Below are 22,879 nucleotides of genomic sequence, written 5' to 3'. Positions count from 1 at the left end.
TGGAGCGATGGAGATGCGCCACTTACGCGTTGGTCCTGGTAACAATCTGCAGCGAAGCCACGGCGCAGATTAGATATTCTATCTCCGAAGAGGTGGAAGAAGGAAGTGTTGTTGGAAACATAGCGAAAGATTTGGGACTCGATAAGGCTACACTGAAAAATAGAGAACATCGTATTGTTGGCAGTTCTAAAGAACCCCTTTTTAATTTGGATAAAGAAGACGGTATCCTGTATGTCAGTCGGAAAGTAGACAGGGAGGAGATCTGTGAACGAAGCGACTCGTGTGTAATCAGCCTCAAAACAGTACTAGAAAATCCACTGGAAATCCATTACGTGGCCATAGAAGTGTTGGACATAAACGACCACTCCCCCGTCTTTCCAGAGAAACAGAAAAGGCTGGAGATATTCGAATCGACATTACCAGGGGCAAGATTCCAGCTTCAACCTGCACGCGACCCAGATGGTGGTCAGTTTTCTGTTCAGCAATACAAGCTGAGTCAAAATGATCACTTTCGTTTGGAAATAAAGGAGAGGGGCGAAGAGCGTAAGATGCCCTTTCTGATTTTACAGAAGCAATTAGACAGAGAGGTTATGAGAGAACACAAGCTTTTGCTTTCAGCTATTGATGGTGGGAGACCGGCGAAGTCTGGAACAACAGAGATACTGATTGTGGTGCTTGACGTCAACGACAATTCACCAGTTTTTACACAAGAGGCGTATTCCACCTCTATAAAAGAAAACACAGCCCCTGGTACAATAGTTATCCAGGTTAATGCGACAGATTCGGACGAAAGCGCAAACAGCGACATCGTTTACTCATTTGGAAAAGAAGTTGATGTTAATGTGCCAAAACTATTTAGTATAGACCCAGAGACTGGGGACATTAAAGTGATAGGTGCAATTGATTTTGAAGAAAAGAAAACATATGAAATTGACGTACAAGCTTCAGATAAAGGACCCGTTCCTTTGACCTCAGACAAAACTGTGCTAATAAAAGTAATTGATCTTAACGATAATCCACCAGAAATTGAAGTGACATCGTTTTCCAAATCGGTTCCCGAGGATTCCAGAATTGGAACAACTGTAGCATTGATCAGCGCTGGTGATTTGGATTCAGGCCCGAATGGAAAAGTTTCTTGCTTTATACGCGAGAACGTTCCCTTCGTTGTGTCTCCGTCCTTTCAAGATAACATGTATGCGATAGTTACCAAGTCCCAACTAGACAGAGAAGAAAAGTCTTTGTATGAACTGACAATTGTTGCAAAAGACACCGGTGAACCGGTGCTCTCATCTGAAAAGATTGTAACCGTAGTTGTATCGGATGTAAATGATAACAGACCGCAGTTTGTGCTGACCCCGTATACTTTTTATATTTTTGAAAACAACGACCTAACAACACCTGTATTTTCAGTTCGCGCATTTGATCTCGACGATAATGACAATGCGCGTATTTCCTATCACATTCACAGAGACAGTGGTGGGGGTAGCGGGCTATTCTTAAATATTAACTCTGAAAATGGAGACATTATGGCGCTCAAAAGGTTTGACTTTGAAACACTGAAAACGTTCCAGTTCCACGTTGTTGCCTCTGATTCTGGAACTCCGTCACTGAGCAGCAACGTCACAGTGAACGTGTTCATTCTGGATCAGAACGACAACGCTCCAGTCATCCTGTATCCAGTCAGCTCCAACGGTTCTGCTGAAGGTGTGGAGGAGATTCCCCGCAATGTGAACGCAGGATACGTGGTGACTAAAGTCAGAGCCTACGACGCTGATATAGGATATAACGGCTGGTTACTGTTTTCTCTGCAGGAAGTTACTGAGCACAGTCTCTTTACTTTGGACCGCTATACAGGACAGATCAAAACACTACGTCCATTCACAGAGACAGACGAGGCTGAGCATAAACTGGTCATACTGGTCAAAGACAATGGGAACATTTCACTCTCAGCAACAGCTACTGTCATTGTCAAAGTTGTGGAGCCCAAAGAAGCTTTTGCAGCTTCTGATGTTAAAAGTTCAACAAAAGCAGATGAGGACACTAATGTGACTTTTTACCTGATGATAACTTTGGGCTCAGTTTCAGCTCTTTTTCTTATCAGTATCATTGTATTGATTGCAATGCAGTGTTCAAAAACCACAGAATATACTTCTAAATATCTGCCAGAGACGAATTATGATGGAACACTGTGTCACAGCATCCAGTACAGATCGGGAGACAAACGGTACATGTTAGTTGGACCAAGGATGAGTATAGGATCTACTATAGTCCCAGGAAGCCATGCAAACACACTAGTGCTTCCTGACAGGAGGAGAGTGTCTGAGGAGGTAAGACATGCTTCTTTGTATCAGAAAAGTCATCTTCTTCAGGGTATACCTGCATAACTTCATTTGTTCAAGTGCAAAAATATATAATCACACCACCTCATCAAAAAAGCCAGGTAGAAACTGATTATAGGATATGAGTGAAATGGGTCAGTTGTGTCATTGAATTAAGGTGTTATTGGTTTACAGGTGGTTGGATGTACAGTCGTTTCTCAAACGAGATATTTTGACTAGGAAATTACTCATTATTTTGCTGACGTTTGTGGCAAATTACATCACATATGTCTAAAATATGTTGAATGCATGTGGTCACATATTAGAACATAAACGTACCCAAGTCCGAATTATTTCAGAACACTCCTGACGAAAAGCAGAATCTGTATTGTCTAGCTGAAATCGTGTCCATTTGTTTTGGGCACGTGTTTAACGATGTTGGATATCTGAGGATGTGCAGGATGTGTTGTTGTGTTTCCCTCCACGTTATAGCCTATGCAGAACTCGTGTCAGAACTTAGACTGCACTGTATTCTCTTCCAACTTGTGTGAATGCATGAGGTCGCCGTCACTGTCCGTGGTGCTGAAAGTTGATTCGGTGAACGCTGCCATTTCAGTTAAAATGCTAAAAGAAAATAAACATCACATAGATTTTTTTTGACAGCCTTGTTCGTAACTCCAGCTCATTGCTTAATACATCAGCGTCATTGTTTGATGTTTCTGAAGTGAAATTAATTTTATGATTGTTTTTAATTGCTTGTTGATATCATCCGATTATTGTTTTTTTTAAAGAAAGAAACTAAGAAAAATAGTGCAGTCAATTTTAAAACACCAGAATACTGCTAATTATTTCAGGCAAGCCTACATTTGATCGCATGATGTCACTGCAGAAGCAGTCCTGTTCAGTATGTCGTAAAAACAAACCCCTCCCCTAAATGGTAGCTTGGCATTTCATCGGTGAAGGCGGCATTGCGTAGCTGTGGATTCTGGGTCTGGATGTGCAAATCGCTGCCCTTTAAAGACGTTTTCCTTTTTTTTTTTACACAGGATATTTGATGGCTGACGTCTGTTTTGTGGTTTAATCATTTTCGTATGGTTGTGGATTCAAGTCCATTTTTCTTTCAAATATGGCAGAAAGAGGAGGATGTGGAGGATGGCCGACGCGACTGGTCGCTCTCATGGCAGCAACGTGTATACTGTGGGATGTGTGTTCCGCCCAAACAAGATATTCCATCTCTGAGGAGCTCAAAGAAGGAACTCGGGTTGGAAATATTGCTAAAGACTTAGGTCTGGATCTCGGTGTTTTGAAAGCAAGGGGATTTCGGATCGTGTCTGGCTCGAACGACCCGATGTTTCAGGTTAACCAGAACGATGGCATTATATATGTAAATACGAAAATAGACCGGGAGGAGGTGTGTGAGCGTAGTAGTACATGTCTAATAAATTTGAAAGCCGTGCTGGAGGACCCATTAGAAATACATTATGTTTCGGTCGAGATTCAAGACATAAATGACCACAGTCCCAAATTCCCCGAAAATGAGGCGCGACTGGAGATATTTGAGTCAGCGCTACCTGGCGAACGATTCCAGCTGCAAGCTGCGCGTGATCCTGACAGCGGGATCTTGTCAGTTCAACAGTACAAACTTAGTCAGAATGATCACTTTCGTTTGGAGGTAAAAGACAGAGGCAGCGATGGTAAAATCCCTATTTTGTACTTACAAAAATCTCTAGACAAAGAAACCGAAAGACATCACAAACTGATACTCTCTGCCATTGATGGAGGAAAACCTCCCCAGACAGGAACTACTGAGATATTAGTGGAGGTTTTGGATGTTAATGACAATCTACCTGTGTTCACAAAGGACGCGTATTCTGTCTCACTTCCCGAAAATTCGCGTGTTGGTACAATGGTCATTCACGTGAACGCCACTGATTTAGACGACGGTTCAAACGGCGAAGTTGTCTACTCCTTTGGAAGAAATGTTAATGAAAATGTGCGCAAATTTTTTGACATCGACAGAAACACAGGCGAAATAACTGTTAAAGGAGTGTTGGACTACGAAGAAAAAGACAGATATGAAATCGACATACAGGCATCGGATAGGGGCACTGTTCCTTTAAAAGCGGACAAAAGCGTAATTATAAATATAGTTGACCTAAACGACAATATTCCTGAAATCGAGGTAACATCATTTTCTAGCGCAATCGCAGAGGACTCTAAACCTGGAACAACCGTGGCACTGATTAGTGTCAGTGACTTGGACTCTGGTCAGAATGGAAAAGTAATTTGTTTGATTAGTGAGAGTGTTCCGTTCACTTTAAATCCATCCCTACAAGATAATATGTATTCTCTTGTCACAAAATCGTCTCTGGACAGAGAATATCAGTCTCATTATGATGTTACAGTAGTTGCAAAAGATGGAGGTGAATCACCTTTATCCTCTGAAAAGACAATAAGTGTTGTTGTGTCTGATGTAAATGACAACAAACCAAAGTTTGCACTGAGCCCCTATTCGTTTTATATCACAGAGAACAACATCCAAGGAGTCTCTTTATTTTCTGTCAGGGCCTCTGACTGTGATGAAAATGAGAACGCCCTTATTTCTTATCACATTATGAGGGATGGGAGTGATGATAAAAAAGTTGCCTCGTTTCTAAACATTAATTCCGAAAATGGAGACATTATGGCGTTAAAGGCTTTTGACTTTGAAACACTGAAAACTTTCCAGTTCCACGTTGTTGCCTCAGATTCCGGAACTCCGTCACTGAGCAGCAACGTCACAGTGAACGTGTTCATTCTGGATCAGAACGACAACGCTCCAGTCATCCTGTATCCAGTCAGCTCGAACGGTTCTGCTCAAGGTGTGGAGGAGATTCCCCGCAATGTGAACGCAGGATACGTGGTGACTAAAGTCAGAGCCTATGACGCTGATATAGGATATAACGGCTGGTTATTGTTTTCACTGCAGGAAGTGACTGAGCACAGTCTCTTTACTTTGGACCGCTATACAGGACAGATCAAAACACTTCGCCCATTCACAGAGACAGACGAGGCTGAGCATAAACTGGTCATACTGGTCAAAGACAATGGGAACGTTTCACTCTCAGCAACAGCTACTGTCATTGTCAAAGTTGTGGAGCCCAAAGAAGCTTTTGCAGCTTCTGATGTTAAAAGTTCAACAAAAGCAGATGAGGACACTAATGTGACTTTTTACCTGATGATAACTTTGGGCTCAGTTTCAGCTCTTTTTCTCATCAGTATCATTGTGTTGATTGCAATGCAGTGTTCAAAGACCACAGACTATACTTCTAAATATCTACAGGAGGCTAATTATGATGGAACACTGTGCCACAGCATCCAGTACAGATCTGGAGAGAAACGATACATGTTAGTTGGACCCAGGATGAGTATAGGATCTACTATAGTCCCAGGAAGTCATGCAAATACTCTAGTGCTCCCTGACAGGAGGAGAACATGTGAAGAGGTAAGAGTTTCTTTCCAGGGAATCCCTGCTTTTTTCTGTTAGCATTCATTTGTTTATTAATTGATTCGTTCAGTAAATTTTGAGCTGCATGTTTCGTTTACATCAATGTAGGTGAAGCAGGTGATTTGACTGGCACCCTGTCGTTTACAGTTTAGGTTTTATTGATGTTGTAACAAATGGGTAACACTTCATTTTGATAATCCATTGTTGACTCTCTATCAGTAATCAAGAAGTATTCAGTACCAGAATGAGTATAGGATCTACTATAGTCCCAGGAAGTCATGCAAATACTCTAGTGCTCCCTGACAGGAGAACATCTGAGGTGGTAAAAATAGCTGCCTTGTGTCAGGGCAGTTCTAAGAATACTTCTGACTTGAGATGCAGATCATAATGTTAAAATACTGAACCACACATTTAGAACAGATGCATCGAGATTGAACATAAGGCGTACATACATGAGAGGAAGGGGGATAATTTAGCTTTCTATTATTTGGACAAGGAGGTTACTAGAAAGTGGTGTGAAAGACTGGAAGCAGTTCACATATATACACTCTATTGGAGGACATGATCCCTTTTGATCAACAAAATAGGTCATATTTTAATCTGTGTGAAGTTCTGTATACTAGACTCCAAGCCTGATTCTCTGTTGAACACTGTTTGTTGCCCATAGCAACAGGATGGGAGATCCACCTCTCAGAGCTCACTGGTTTCCACAGACTAGCATGCACTGAGCTATCTTAGCAACAGCAGCAGAAGAGAGGATGAAGGAGGGGGGGCTCTAGAGCAGCAGAGGGGGGAGGGGAAGTGGCTTTTGTGTATCTCATCCACACATATATGATATTTTCTGAAAGTTGGTTAATATAGAGAAACACATGGATTATGTCAACAAAACCCTTGCATGAATCAGGAGGCGAATGGTATAGGAGGAATATTGAAGGCAGGACAAACAACTGGGTCAACCTTAGATTTCCTGGAAGCTGGAAAATGTCCGTTAGGCAAATAGGCATTTGAAGCTGTCATTAAATTTCCCTTTGTTTAAAGCGGATTGGTTATTTTGATCCACTGAAAATCATGTGAAACAGACCGCAGCAGTAAACCATTGTGGAGTCTGACTGTAGGGTGGGGAAAAAAAAATCAATGCAGATTCAGTCTAAGGCAGCAGCAGCTAGGCTTCATTAAGTGGGGAATGAACACACTGTCATTGCTGTTCCATGATCCAGTTTCATTCAGTGTCCCTGTAAAAAGCAAGAGCTGCCCCTTTTCATGCACTGCATGTGTACGTGTATGAATATTGTATGTGAACGTGTTTGTGTGAGAGATGGAAAGACAGGAAATGTGCGAGGCATCATACACGCTGCTTTTCAGCTACAGTGCTAAAGTGAACTGTGCCTGGATAGCAGATGCCCAGGAGAAGAATATGAATATTGATGTCATGAACAAGTGAATCACATACAAATGCAGGGTGATGTCAATGGATCAGAAATGCATGTCTCCGTTTACACTAAGATACAGGTTGTAGTGTATATCTCTTACTGTACTAGAAGCACTTTTATTGCTTTGTTTTTAGATCGATGGAACATTAGGAGAGAATGAATTCCAAATAGTGCCATTAAGAATTACACATTAACCACTACTGATTCAACACTGTTTGTCTGTATGATTGATGCAAACTAATTTTAAACTATAACTTGCACTTCATATTTGTAACCATAAGCAATCTTACTATAAACAACAAACTGCAATCAGAGCACAGTATTATTTCCCTTCTGTCTGCTCTCTCTGGAGGTGTGGCTGCTTGGTCGAGTGGCATTATCGGTCTGCTTGACTGGCTCAGCAGATCTGTGCAACTGCATTTGCATGCTAAGTGTCTGCGCTGAAATTATTCACAGAGCAATGGTCCTTACATTTTGTGAGTCTGTGTATGTTGTTGTCTTTGTTAAATGAATGAGAGCAACCACCTCATTAAATAACCATATTTGGTGTCATGTGGAGAGAGAGTGAGAGAATGGGCAAAATGTCAGGGAGAGAGGAGACAGAGCTGCAGCAGCAGCAGCAGAGTAAGTGCTGTGTGCAGTGTCACTTGAACAGCTTAAAATAATGGGCCTTAGTTCATGTGTTTTCTGCACATGCAAAAAAACAAGAAAACATGCCCTTTCCAAACCTGTCTGGATCCACCTCCCTCACTCAATTTGACTCCATTTGATATTTGCTGTTTGCTGATATTCCATGTTTTTCCTCATCTCCTCAGGATATAACAAAATCAAATATGTTTTTTTTACGGTGCCAAATCACAACACGCATGATCTCGAGACACTCTACATAGTAAGGACAAGACCTTACAATATCAGACAAAGATAAACCCAGTGTTTCACACAATGAGCTATGCAGTTCAGTGTGAGTGGTTCTGTCTGCTTGTTCATCCATGAACGCTTAGTTTCCAGAGCAAAAAATACATTTGAAAAATTGGTTTGTTTTGAAGCTGGGTTTGATGTTTTTTTCTGAAGTACCATGATAGGGTAACATGTTTGTTTTTAGTGAAATTAAGCTCCTAAATCAGAACTTGATCAAAGGCTGTTAAGTTGATTATGCGGATTTCAGGTATTGTCACAGTTTGATTTTACATTGTCTGTATATTAGACTCTTTATTCTATGTCAGTTTCTCTTTACTATCCTTATGCAGCTATACATGTGCTTGGTAGTACAAAGAAATATCCAGCATGTGTCATTGCAAAATATAAAATATCTTGTTTAGGACGAACATACCTCACAGGTGATGTGTTGGCTTTTGTTTGAACGCTGTGACTGTAAAGCTTTAATATGCCACTATTTGCAGTACAGTCTGTTCTGTTCTGCCTCTGCTGTTTCACAGAGTGGCATGCACTCCCTGCTCAGTTTTTGCAGCTTCCCCTCCCCCACCCACTCTTGGCCTCCTTTACCCGCTTTTATATGTCTGCCCTTCGTTTCGTCTTTCACATGCCACCCTTTTCTGTCTCCCTATCATTTCTTGTCTTCCTTTTTGCCGTCTGTCCCCTCTCTCTTACTGCCACATGTTCTTTAGCCCCTGTGTTGTTATGTCTCATGCCTGTAGGGCTATGGCTGTGGATGCTGCATTTGGTGTTGTGTGTCAGTAGGGCACTCTCTCTCTCTCTTGCTCAAGCTTTGTTGGAGGATGACACCACTCACACTGAGGTCAGCAATAATGATGCTAATCTAATTCTCACACACACACTGCCGGGTGCAGCAAAAACAGCTACCATCTTTAGGTTCGCACTTTTACGCACATGCTCGTGCTCGTCAACACGTGCATCTGCACAATGCACATTTTCAAGTATGTCGAAACTACCTTATTGTAAGACCATAGACAGGAGAGAAATACTTATTCAATGCACCACAAATAAGATGTTCCACCAAGTAACAAGATCATGGAAACATGGCTTTTGTAATTTATTTCAGAGTTAAGTCTCATCTCAGTGCAAACCTTCACAGCTGATTCTGGAAGAAAATGCAAAAACGACCAAACAGTAACAATGACTGGCCTGTGTCAGTTTAACTGGCTTTCTATTAATAACAGTGTAATATATGTGTGTATATTGTTATATGATGCCTATATAGATGCTGTATCATAGGCCATATTACTTAATATGCTATTCAATTCATTGAATGAATTGGCAAGTATTATTTTATCATTCTATCAATGCTCTTTCCTACTGGTGTGCTCTACCCCTCTCTCCGTGTGTGAGAGATATATTGATAGAGAGAAAGAGTGAGTGTATGAGAGAGAGAGCTTTCTTGTTTACAAATTATGTAGTATGATCTATCTGATTATCGATTTAAAGTCACTCAATCATAAATAACTGATGATCAAGCAGAATGTAATGTAATGGCAGTATCATTTAACTCTTTCAGCTCTGTATGTGAAAGGAGAGAAGGTAAACACAGAGCAGCTCAGCACTGCCACAGAGAACATTGATGTTGTTTTTCATTTTGACTTTTGGCACTAGAGACAAGTTGGGTTAGGCCCTGCAGTGCAACAACACCCTCAGCACAGTACTTGACTTGCACAATGATAATCAAATGTGTATCTCTGCACCAACATCATTATAAACGTCTTTGTTCATGTGTGTTTTGGTCATATGGTAATAACATTACATGAGATTGATTCAGACTACTGCTCTGCTATTAAGCATTTTAACTAGTAGTCTGTGTCACAGCATTATAGAGTTGTTTGTCAGTCAGAATGTGTGGCGTGGGTGTGTGACTGAATGTTGGAGGGGATGCAGTGTGGCAACTTTGGTTGTTGACTATTACACTGGGATTGTGTCTGTTATTGGTGATGGATGCTTGTGCAGTATTTCTGGGTTGAAGTTCTTCTGTGTTCACCTTGTGCATTTATGTGCTGGTGTGTGTGTGTGTGTGTGTGTGCGTGCATGCAGTGCGTGCGTCAGCACCTTCACTCTGCAGAATATTAAGGTGACTTTGGGGTTGGTGAACCATGAGGGCATTGTGGATCAGCCACTGCTGCAGTGCATTGAAAATAAGAACAATTAAAAACAAAATCATCAAACATTAGAAATATTAAAAATACTTTGAACACTTGTGTGATGATTAGTGTGAATACTGGTCCAATTAAGCTGCATGAACCTGAGCAAGCCACAGATGAAATGCGTTGCTCACTGTGGATAAAACATTTCAGTCAGTGTGTGGTGGCTTCTCACATTTGATGCTTGTATTGTTGTTCTTGTGACTGGTATTGTCTGAGCACATCTGACCCTTTTCTGCTCTCCTCCACTCAGTTATATAAGCCCTCAATTTAATTCCCTCTCAGTTCATTGACTCATGGCGGTGTGGATGAGTCCTATTGGTTGGACCTTTCTACACTACTTTTAGAATCACTCCACTGCAGCTTAATCGAGGCACTGGGGCCTCTCTCCGGGGTGTTATAGCTGGGTGAACTTTCATATGCATTAGCATTTCACAAATGAAAACTCTTCGCACACATTATCTTCATGTGTCACTTTGATTCTCTGGTGGATGAGATGGACTGAGCTCAGGGTGCTGCATTGTAATGATGCACACTCCGGCTTTATTTTAATGAAATGACAATGCAGTAATTTACCTGCAATAACACAGTGACAGTGTTTAACTCGTATACTTTCATACTAGATAAACTGCAACTATCTGTCTGTATAAGCACCAGGTGGCTTTGTTAAGTACAACTATCTTTAAATAGTTTATTTTTCTCTGAATTAACAGGGATAGGAACAGATGTAGGTCTGCACTGTTCTTGTTTGTCTTCAGTGCTCAAATAGCCACAACATCTGCTTCTGCTCTGAGGTCAACACTGCATGCCAAGAGGATTGAACTGACTGCAGGGTTCAGCGCCAGGCTGTGTGCAAAGCAGACAGCCATCAAGTAGATACTTGATTGAATGAGTCCCTCCCCCGTTGTGGCTGGTAAACTATACTGCGATCTGGAGATGGGGTTAGGAGGATGTGGTTGTGATCTCTGATTGACACAGCATATATAGTGAGAGTCCCACAGTCAGTTTACCCACTGGATGTAGCTTTGGTAAGAGGATTGACTTCTTAACGGTATCTTTACACTGCTCACTGTCGTGCTGAGGGGGTAGACGGTCACACACTCAGTGACATACGCTTGTCTGATACCATATGTTGTATTTATTTCTGACGACCAGATGTTTGCTGTTAGACGGATCCAGTCTTGTCGCCCTGTGGCTATTTGCCCCATTAATCGTGATAGATAATTTTCATCAACCTGTTTATGGTGAAGCAAGCATATTGCTGTTATTTTTTAATATTCCCTACTTAAATATTTACAGTAATAATTTTTTTTGATAATAATTTATTTAGTTTACATTGATTACTCATAACAAAAACAATTTTCTGTGACTTGTTCATAGGTTGATACATAATACTCAGTCTGTTTGGCTTTCACTACAAATTATAATACAATTCAATACATAATGTTCTGTTCATACACTCCTCTTGTTTCCAGAAATCCCATTGAATGATCCGTCTTTAAGGGCTGCACAGAGCAATATCAAGTGTGTGTGATCACATGGCAGAGAGAGTTTTTTTTTTTTTTTTATCACTAAACAAATCTACATTTTTGAAACAACCTTTTTTTGGACATCTGGTTATCTTTTTCTTTTTTTCCCCCCCAGTGTGAACCACGTGAGTTGTTCTGTACAGAGGAAAGTGAGTCATTCCATCCCACACGAAGCGATTCAATTTGCAACACTGGTCTGCTGTGTTTATTTTTAGAAATACCATCTGTCATTACAAAAAAAACAACAACAATAATAACAAAAAAACAAAAAAACAAACGGGTACTGGTTGATGCTACGATTGTATCATATCATCGTGAGAATGAGCTCATGTGACGACCACACACACACACACACACACTTGTGTGTGTATGTTGGTATGTAGGTGTGTTCATTATTAAACGGTCTTCATGTTCCCCACCAATTTATCAACTGGGTGCAGAGTATGAAAAAAATAGTAATGATAAAAAAAATATACAATGAAACATGGGTGTGAAAGACGAACGTTCATGCTGTACGTCTGACTCATATCACACTCTCTCCTCCCACTGACACACTCTCTCTCTCTCTCTCTCGCAGCCTCTTCCCGTCTTTGTTCTCGCCATCGCTCCCCTACATTACCACAGCATTGTGTGTTTTTCCTCTCATCTTCTTCATTTTATTGGTTTATTCTCCTTTGCTTGTTATTCATATTCATGTAAATGTCCATATCTCGACATTCTCGTGATTTAACAAAACAATCTATTTCTCTAATTTTCATCATTCCTCTTCCTCTCGCTGTTGCTCTCTTGTACGCCTCCTCCTGTTTCTATATGGAAGTGCAAGTTGGTAGAAAATGGCTGACACCTTTTGGAGGCTGGGTTACTCCATCTCTTGTTCTTATCAGGGCTATTATTCATATTTTTTTTTGCTGCATGCTGTTGCATAGCTTAGCATTTGTCTTTGTCACAGCAGCTTTGTCTGAGATGTGAAACACGATCAAATGTTCCAAATGTTGAAACAAATGAGTGGCAGTATTACCTAAAAATATTGGGATTTGGGAATTAGGAACAGCTAGCACCTTATATAATTTACATATGGATGTCTAGGTTTCCTGAGGCTTGTGCTTAAATGTTTTTGCTTCAGTCAATTGTGTGCACCTGCATACAAAAGCATTAGAATGATCATGATCTATGAGGATAATTAATACATTATGTGTGTTTTACTTTTGGAGCTAATATACTATTTAGTTTTATTATAATGATACACTGGGTTAATTGTTTTTGAAAAGCTTCAGTTTTAATGCATCATAAATTAAATGTATCAGAAAATACAGTATGACCTACATACAGCGTAATGCTTTACTCTGTTAGCCTGATTGTTTAGAAATGAGCAGATAACATAACATGATTAACTGACTCAGAAAAAAAAATACTTCTACGGACTTCAAAACTCAATAATCCTCAGTAGTTACTGAGCTAGATAATCTAAGCACATTACAGATAATGAAGTAAAAATCTGCTTAATAGGGGGAGCCAGGAGAGCTATAAAAAGGGAGCTGCTCTCATATTTTGGGGGGAGAGAGATGTTGGCCTTACATTGAAGGTGACAATGAGAGAGAGTGAGCAAATTAAGTACTGCTTGTATTCAGATCTTTTTGTATAAACTTTTGTATAAAAGTCTTGTTGGGTTTGGGTTTTTGCACTTGCGATGTGAGCACAATGAATACTGTCATCACTGTAAATCGGACTACACCATTGTGACCTTTGGACGGGGTAGGAGGGCGAGAACCCCACCACAGGAGGAACTGTTCTCTCTGCTCTTGACGTAAAAAGTGACACAAAAACAAGGACTTTGGTTTGCTTATTTACAGACTACTGCAAATTAGGTCTTTATGTTAGACTGGTGTGTTCCCTAAGCTTTTATTTAATCCCTGCAGTTTGTCTTAATCCTCACTTTGCTTCAGTATTTAACTGATAAGTGGTGTGGAAAGTTGTGCCAATGGCAAGATAGACACATAATAATAATAAAAAAAATAACAACAGACTGTAGCAACACTAAAAATAGATTATAAAAATACTGTAAACAATGTAAATATTACTTTTTGTGAAACTAAACATTGTAGGTTCATGCAATGCAGTGAATTACTTGTTGCACCAAACGCCTCAAATAACAACACATTATCCATGTTCCTTCAAGCGAGTTTCAATAGGAAATGTCTGCCAGAGCATTGTTTTTCATTATGCCACTGCTGTCGGTGCTCCGAGCTCTGCTGGATTAAGGCTTCTGTAAAGTGACAGTTCTACTGTGGGGCTCCCCTAATGCGATTAGGTGGAATCATCTCATTGGTGCCATGAAGTCAGCAGCACAGAATTAAGATGTCATTCTCCGTTAGATTGCATACATTCATGCTGATTTTTATTTTCATGTCTACTGTGTAAAAAGTATATGTTGGTTTGTTTTGTTAAGTCATACATAAAAGCCATAAATCTCATTTTGTTTAAGTTTCAAATGCAGTTGTTTCTTAAATTCGTGTACAGTCCTTTCTGTGATTTATTTTGTGTATGATTTATTGGTGGGGAAAGTTCAGAGTTCTGGTAACAGTGACAGGATTGCTGCAGGTTTGTAGTGTTGTTGAACTGCAATTTAATATGATGCCATGAAGCCAGAAATGCAGCTGTAAAAAGATCATTAAGATTAAGTAACATCTCTAATAAACCAGCAACCCCTAATAAACTGGCAGACCACACTCATACAAGCTTAAATGAATGTTGCATTATGCTGATCGTTCTCAGCACAGAATAAGAAGCATCTTCTGCTGCACATGCAAGGGTGACGTCTGTGTAGCTGTTTAAGTTTTGATGCTGGCAAGAGTGCTGAATGGTGTTCACTATTTACAGAGAGCAAAAGCAAGTGAGGACAAGCTTAAATAATTGGTAGGGAAGAAATGATTTTAGAAATAGAGTTATATTTTTTTTTCTGTGGTAAGTGGAGCAGCCTTACCAAGCGTTTTTAGCCATTTCCAACATCTGATTCTCTGCAGGCCAGCACCCTCCTCTATTATTCAGACTTTTTTCTTTTTTTTTTCGAAAGAAATGGGCCAGGCCCTGGTGCAGAAGGCCTGCACCTGTAATGCATTTCCCATGCATTCTGCATGCCTAATCAGAAGATAAAAATAGACACTGATGCATACATATGCAGTGTAGTGGTGCAAAGAAAAAAAAGAAAAAAGACAACCAAAAGAGGGAATAATAATGTTTTACAGTTGCTGGTATGCACTGGACCTGGTAACATTATATTAATTACTATAGTCAGTAGAACAAAGTAGCTTACAGATTAAGCAGAATTCAGTTGCAGGTGGTGGAATAATATCCAATCTTGTTTAAGATACTTATCAACATGAATAGGGGTGTGCAGGTATTGAGAGATACGTCCACATCTCCCTTCACATCTGGGAGAGTTGACATTTTCATTTCCGCAGACAGAGACAATGTGCGAGACACTCGGTCTGCAAGTGCATCTGTATACCACTGATACAATTTCTCCGATGTGTGAGTGTGCTAATCTAATATGAAGCTTTACAGCTTCCCTTGCCTCTGACAATAGTGTGACTGCCTGTGTGCATGTGGAAACTATATGGAGAACAAAAGAAAGGGGGAAAAAGCTCCCCCTTGTGGCAAAAAATGGAACCTACTCGCCACTTATTTGGACAGTATGTGTGCCAGTTTGTCAATAAATTTATTTAGCATGTTGCAACTGTGTGTGTGATATCTATTGTTATCGAGGTTTTGAGTCAATAATGATCTGCAGATAGTGGGTCCTGCCCCATATTCCATTCTGTCTGAGTTAAGCCAAACACAGTCCAAGCCCTCTTTCACAGGGATTCATTTGATTGACAAATCTAGGTTATCCATGCCCGACTGTGACGCGAGATTTATTTTTAATACCACAAAAAAAGAAATGTTTGATTCAAGCTGTTTGTGTGAGTGAGGCAGGAAATGAGAGACAGAGGGTGGGAGCACATTTTTCCTAATAAGTGCATGTTACATATAAGTCATATTTTTTTATTTAATGTTGTATTTTATAGGATGGTAAAAAGGGGAAGTGAATGTCCGTCCTTGGCAAATGTACCGTCGTGTACTCACCAAGAAGGGTGTGGAGGACAGAAGCGCAGAGAGGGATAGTAAAGGGGCTGCATCTGCGTCACCATGGATACAGGAAGGCAGAAAGTGAATTAATCACGGGTGCTCCCTATGAAATCAGAGATCTATAAGACGCTGCCTTTGTCGCTAGGCTCAACGTTGAGCCAATCAGTGTGTTGCTTACAGTCACATTGATTCTTGCTGACCAATCATATTTTGTGCAACTTTGGGTGTAAAATACATCCTGTATATTTATTTATTGGCTTTAGTTTGTAGTTGAAGCATAACTGAGGCTCTCCTGTTGGTTGAGTTACATTTTAAAATACGTGGAGACACATATGACATGCTCACGGCCCTATAACATACATGTGTGAAATTCATACAGACACACAATGTTTCTCTTTGTTTAACTGCCCCACCCTCTATGACACACACACACACACACACAATTAAATGCAAATCACACAGATCCTGATCATTCTTTTGTGCAGAGTCATTGCAGTTAATGCTGTGCGGATGTTTACCTTTTATTACTGTATATGATTTGTTGCTGGATTAATGATAATATACTGTTCATCTTGACATATTACATCTGAAATTGTATTAACATCCTTATACTTCAAGGATACAATGGCTTCACAGTATACATCAGCAGTAATGTAGAAATGTACTTATTTACACTGACGATGTACTGTTGTGTCTCCCAGTAACATCTCATAACAACTGAATAGTACAATCACGCCGACTACATCAACATGCTGTTACTCCTGCCTGTTGTTTTGCAGGCGAGTAACTAATATTTGGGCATTGAGCCATTACTTTCAAAATGGGTGAGCACTGTGCAAGTATGCCTCTGTCTCAGGAGCATGTGTGTGTGTTTGGGCATTCTCCATATTGCTGTGGCCTGCTTTTCATCTGGTTCTGGCACATGTTTCCATGGACCTGCCCCTGTCCTATTTCTTCCAAAAACCAGTGGAGGTGAGCACAGATTTGGAAACAAATAATTAAGTGCCAGTTGGATTGAAGTCCCACATAATTATCTATTTCCCTCTGTCTACTCATATACTGTGTGCTCATGAAGGCGATAGATCATATATTTGTGCAACTCTTGAGGGTTTTGTATGTGACTGTTGTCTTCTCTGTGTCAAAGAGTAGATGTATTCTTGTTTTGAAATTCATCTCAGGAAGGAGCAAGTACATACATCTCTATTTTAGAGTTATCCATCTGTCTGATTTCCCCAGGTCCTTCCTCCTTTGTCTTGTCCTATTCTGCAATGTCTCAACTCAGTGTTCTGTGAATACATTTGTGTCATTGTCTCCATAAATCTCTCTACAAAGCCACTGCATTTGGGTGTGGTTCCAGTCACACTGATGCTAAAGCCAAATGTTTTTTGAGCCATATCAAAGCAGTTTACCAGTGAATTACCAGACAATGTAAACAGGTGAATAAGGTTTAGCAGCTGCTCAGCACACAAATATAAACTTTAATCTGTCATAATAAACAATATCATTAGACTAAAAGGGAACCGTGTAAAGCATATAAAGGGAAACATAAGGAGTAGGTTGCCCTCTTGTGTCTTGATGAGCTCTACGCCACACAAAAACAGCACAGTGACGCCAGTACCTCGTCACATGACGCAAGATGTGGTGTGCAGACTGCAGAAGTGGGGGTGGTCTCCAGAGCCTTGGCCCAGAGAGGGAACAGTGGGTTGGGCAAACGCAAAGGTCACACGTTCTGCGTGGCTGTGGGGGTGTTTAGAGAAGTGGGAGCTGCTGTTAAAGTGGATGTGACATCATGAATATGGTGCAGCAGTGCTACATTATCAATGCATGAGCAGCTGAGCTGCAGCCCCGGACAGCCGGGCCTATGTATGAGTGTGGGAGATTGGCTCTGAAAGATAAAGAACAGAATGAAACAGAACTGCAGCTCAAAAGTGTATCTACTATCATCCCTTTTTCCCTTTTTTTTTTAAATAAAGTCATCATATGGTGTGTGTGTGTGTGTGTGTTGCTATGGAGACAAGAGAGCTGTGCAGAAGGAGAGAGGAAAGGGGGGAGGATCTCGCCTTGGAGCATGTTCAGATTGCACCCTTCCCCCATCTACTCACACACTAATGAGAAGTATACTACACATCCTTCCAACACACACAAACTCACAAACACACACATGGTGTCTACGCAAAGGACTTGCGTGAAATCATTAGTATACAGGATATTTGGTGACAGTGAAAGCCCTTTAATAATGCAGCAAACACACCTCAAAAACTGCTGTGGACTGCTTCCGCCTGTGACCCACCCACCTCCCCCACCTATACCACTCACACTCACTGCTGTTGGTGCACTGTACCATTTCTCCTTCATCTTCATCACGTGATAGGTAAACCACAGACACAGAGGCACGTTAACTGGCACATACAGTACTTTGTGTATTTAGCCTTGGAATGTATTATTTACAGCTCCCTGTGTAAAGGGAGAAAATACTGTGTATTTTGTCATAACCACCCACTTATTCACTATTAATTATTCAACAAAAACAATTATTTTATCCTCAGGAAAAGTGACTTTCATCAATGCATACAGTGTTAAATACTGAAGTGCATGCATAGACAATTATGGATTTATCAATCAAGGCAGTACATGTGTGAATCTGTATCCACACTTGCTAATGATGAGCTACCATCTGCGTTAGTGCATACAGTGCTATTAATAGACTGATTGACTTCTCTGCAGGTGCTTTCTAGAGGAGCTGTATCTGACAATTTTCTTTTTCTGTATGGTCAGTTGTTTTCCGTATTTGGTATACTACAGTCTCTGATCTCATTCCTCTACTGTATGTGGCCTATACAGTATAATATTAAATAATGGGTTGTCATGTAAACATTGTTTTTTCTTTCATAAAATGGTGTAAGGGATGAAGACACAGGTGTTATGAGACTTAAATTATTTAGCCTAGATGAAAAGGTCACAGTGTCAGCAGGTCACAATGCAGAGCTGATGCATTTCAGAGGATGAACTCTCAATACAGTGCTGAGTAAACTGTAGCTCTGTGGTCCTTATGTGATTTTATTAGAAAGATAATCCACAATAAAGTCATGTAAGGTCCCTCCATCATAGACCGTGACCTACAAATGAATCACTGAATTTCATCATGTGCTGTCTGGGTCTGATGGACCAGGCAATGTGTTTTTCTTTGCTTCTATGTAAATAAACTACATTTGCATGCCATCCATTGTCCTTCCATGCAGTCCATAGTATTTTATATTTTCATACATTACAGAAACTAAGCAGTACATCCTCTTTGCCCTATTATTGCTATTGCATTTTGGGTTTAACAGATGACAGCTCAGGGTGTGATGATTATTAATATTTTCACATCAAATCAATATATATATATGCAGAATGGAAATAGGACAGGAGTTCCTGAACCCAGGGCTTAATCCTGGGATTATAACTGAGGGAATGTAATGTTCATAAACGCAATACTACAGTCTGTGGGAATGTGGAAAATCACTAAAATGCACCACAATACCCAGATGTCCCTGTGATCTTCATGCATACAGCACCATTTGTTTCCAATTAAAATTATAAATAAACAGCAAGGTTGAATGATGGTCAAAGACAGAAAGTTGTGTGGGTATAAGGTGAAAATAGATGTATTATTTATTTCTACAATTGCGTTTTTATCCAGTTTACTACATTGCATTCATACAAGTACAGTTGATAATTGAAATTATCTTAAAGGTAATGTGTGGAAATTAAAGAATGGCTGACACTTCATTGCAGAGAAACATGTGATATTCTGAAAGTGTATAATTATTTTTGTTAAAGTGTGGAAAAGGAAATGAGTGGGGTAAAGAACTGGAAGGTGAGGTGCAGAGTGCAAAAGAGTGAGTGAGTGAGTGAGTGAGTCATACACAGTCTAATGCGCTATCCATGGTGCTGAAGACCAGATTTTGTTTCATTCATTTCAACTGTTCTCAAAAGCGTGTAGTGTTGACTCAAAGCTTATGGCTACGGATGTGTGCAACGTGTGATGATACATGCCCTGGTCTCTCTGCATGTGACTTTATTCACCACGTGGCGTCACTGCTGCTCCATCAGCGACAGCGTTACTCTATGATACAATTGTAAGTCCCTCCCGTTTTCAGGCGAAAGGGGTGTCTCCTCAGTCTTCGTGACAAAGAGATGTAAGAAGGTGGAAGAGAAACAGACTTTATAACCTAAAAAGCTCACAACGGCTGATTTCCCATACTTTCTACAATAACTGTGCTATGTTCATATTGGACAAAACAATGTCTTCACTATGTAGACGGAGCTATTTTGGGATATATCTAACGTTTTTGATACTGGATTGGTTCTGGATTTCGGTATCTGGGCAGCTCTCTTATTCCGTCTCAGAGGAGGTAAACCCGGGGAGTCCAGTTGGAAATATCGCCAAGGACCTGAACCTAAATTTACAAGACTTGGAATCCCGTCTGTTTCAAATCGTTACTGGCTCAAAAAGAAATTTCTTTGAGGTAAATCTTAAGACTGGTGTTCTGTATGTTAGTGAGAGAATAGACAGAGAGGATCTTTGCGCAGAGGATCTCAAATGCTCAGTAAGTGTAGAAGCTGTGATAAATAACCCTTTGAAGCTGTATCGTATTGATGTCGACATTTTAGATGTAAACGACAATGCGCCACTGTTTACGAGCAAACAGCAACATTTGTATATAGCAGAGAGTACTTTGCCAGGAGTGAAATTTGCATTATCTGAAGCAACTGATGCAGATGTGGGGAGAAACGGAGTCTGTACGTACAAATTAAGTCGGAATGAACATTTCTCGTTGGCAGTGCACAAAGCAGGAGAGCGTGTGTCCGCCGAGTTAGTGCTGCAGAAAGCTTTAGACCGAGAGAAGCAGCCTGTCATCACCATGACACTGACGGCTGTCGATGGGGGAAATCCTCCTAAGTCAGGAACCTCGCAGCTCACAATTAATGTTTTAGACAACAATGATAACATTCCGATATTCAGCGAAAGCTTGTATAAGACAAAAATTCCAGAAAACACGCCCGTGGGTACAACAGTGATGGCGGTGAATGCCACAGATGCAGATGAGGGCCTGAACGGTGAGATTGTGTTTTCACTAAGAAGCAAGGATCAAGATCGTGTGCTTGATATATTTGAAATTGAAAGCCAAACGGGTGTCATTAAGGTAAAAGGCAACATAGACTTCGAAGAAAGAAAGGCGTTTGAAATACGTGTAGAAGCCAGTGATAAAGGACAGCCTCCGATGTCTGCTCATTGTAAAGTGCTGGTGGAAGTGATAGACCTGAACGACAATGCTCCTGACATCACTGTGACGTCACTACTGAACACAGTGAAAGAGGACTCTAATGTCGGTACCGTGGTTGCACTTGTGTCAATAGTAGATAAAGATGGTGGGAAAAACGGTGAGGTAAATGTCCATATTAAAAATGAGGTACCATTCAAGCTCGAGACAAACTATAAAAACTATTATTCTTTGTTAGTTGATGGACCGCTGGACAGGGAGACTGTTTCCAACTACAACGTTACAATAGTCGCCACGGACAAAGGAGCCCCACCATTGACTAGCACGAGTGTAGTTTATTTACGCGTTTCTGATGTTAACGACAACGCACCGTGGTTCGCGAATCCCTTCATCAATGTTTATGTGAATGAGAACAGTCCAGTGGGAGCAATTATTAAAACAGTGATTGCAACTGACGCTGACATTAACCAGAACAGCCAGGTGACATATTCACTGTTACAAACTAACAGTGCTAATAGTGATTTGTTACCGTTTTCTACAATGGTGAATATTAACTCAGAGACTGGAGATATAATCACTCTACAGTCTTTTAACTTCGAGGAGTTAAAAACGCTTCAGTTCAAAGTTCAGGCCACAGACTCTGGTGTTCCTCCGCTCAGCAGCAACGTGACAGTGAACGTTTTTATCCTGGATGAAAATGACAACAGTCCCGTGGTTCTTGCGCCCTATTCTGAGCACGGCTCCGTTAACAGTGAGAGCATCCCCTATAATGTTGAAGCGGGACACATTGTGGCAAAGATCAGGGCTGTAGACGCAGACTCTGGATACAACGCGCTGCTTTCCTATCACCTCTCTGAGCCCAAAGGAAACAACCTTTTCCGGATCGGAACCAGTACCGGGGAAATCAAGACTAAGAGGAGAATGAGTGACAATGACCTGAAAACTCACCCCTTGGTGGTGCTGGTTTCTGATAACGGAGAACCCTCCCTGTCAGCTACTGTGTCTATAGAGGTGATGGTGGTTGAAAGCTCAGCTGACATCCAGACTCAGTTCAGACATGTGCCCATAAAGGACGAGAGCTTCACTTCACTAAACCTGTATCTGCTGATCGCCATTGTGTCGGTGTCAGCCATCTTTCTGCTCAGCCTCATCAGTTTAATAGCTGTCAAATGCCACAGGACAGACAGCAGTTTCAGCAGGTACAGCGCCCCCATGATCACCACCCACCCTGACGGGAGCTGGTCTTACTCTAAAGCTACACAGCAGTATGACGTCTGTTTCAGCTCAGACACGCTCAAGAGTGACGTGGTGGTTTTTCCCGCACCGTATCCACCTGTAGATGCGGAGCTGATCAGTATTAACGGAGGAGACACGTTTACCAGGACTCAGACTTTACCCAGTAACGAAAAGGTGAGTAAACATATAAAACGCTACGTTGTGTGAAATTAATGTGTAATAACGTTCGAGTTACATTTACAAATGCGTTTTCGTGATGATTCTCAGTTTATGAGCGAGAGTAGTGCCATAGTAAAGTCAACAGATCGTTTTTATCTTTCTTCCGAGCAACCAGTATACGTCGCTGTCCATGGTTCTGACCATAGAGTGTGTGTGGTATA

General features: G+C 40.8%; 1 protein-coding gene across 1 annotated transcript; it reads left to right on the top strand.

Annotated features, from left to right (window-relative positions):
- Positions 1–1,526: 1,526 nt before the first annotated feature.
- Positions 1,527–22,706, top strand: LOC131473053 (protocadherin alpha-3-like). Its single transcript, XM_058650570.1, has 3 exons — positions 1,527–2,016; positions 5,066–5,263; positions 20,824–22,706. The coding sequence occupies exons 1-3, from the start codon at positions 1,527–1,529 to the stop codon at positions 22,704–22,706; spliced, it is 2,571 nt and encodes an 856-aa protein (XP_058506553.1).
- The last annotated feature ends 173 nt before the right edge of the window (positions 22,707–22,879 follow it).

Source organism: Solea solea, chromosome 14 (assembly GCF_958295425.1).
Source record: "Solea solea chromosome 14, fSolSol10.1, whole genome shotgun sequence".
Lineage (NCBI taxonomy): Eukaryota > Metazoa > Chordata > Actinopteri > Pleuronectiformes > Soleidae > Solea > Solea solea.
This window is presented reverse-complemented; position numbering and strand designations above follow the sequence as displayed.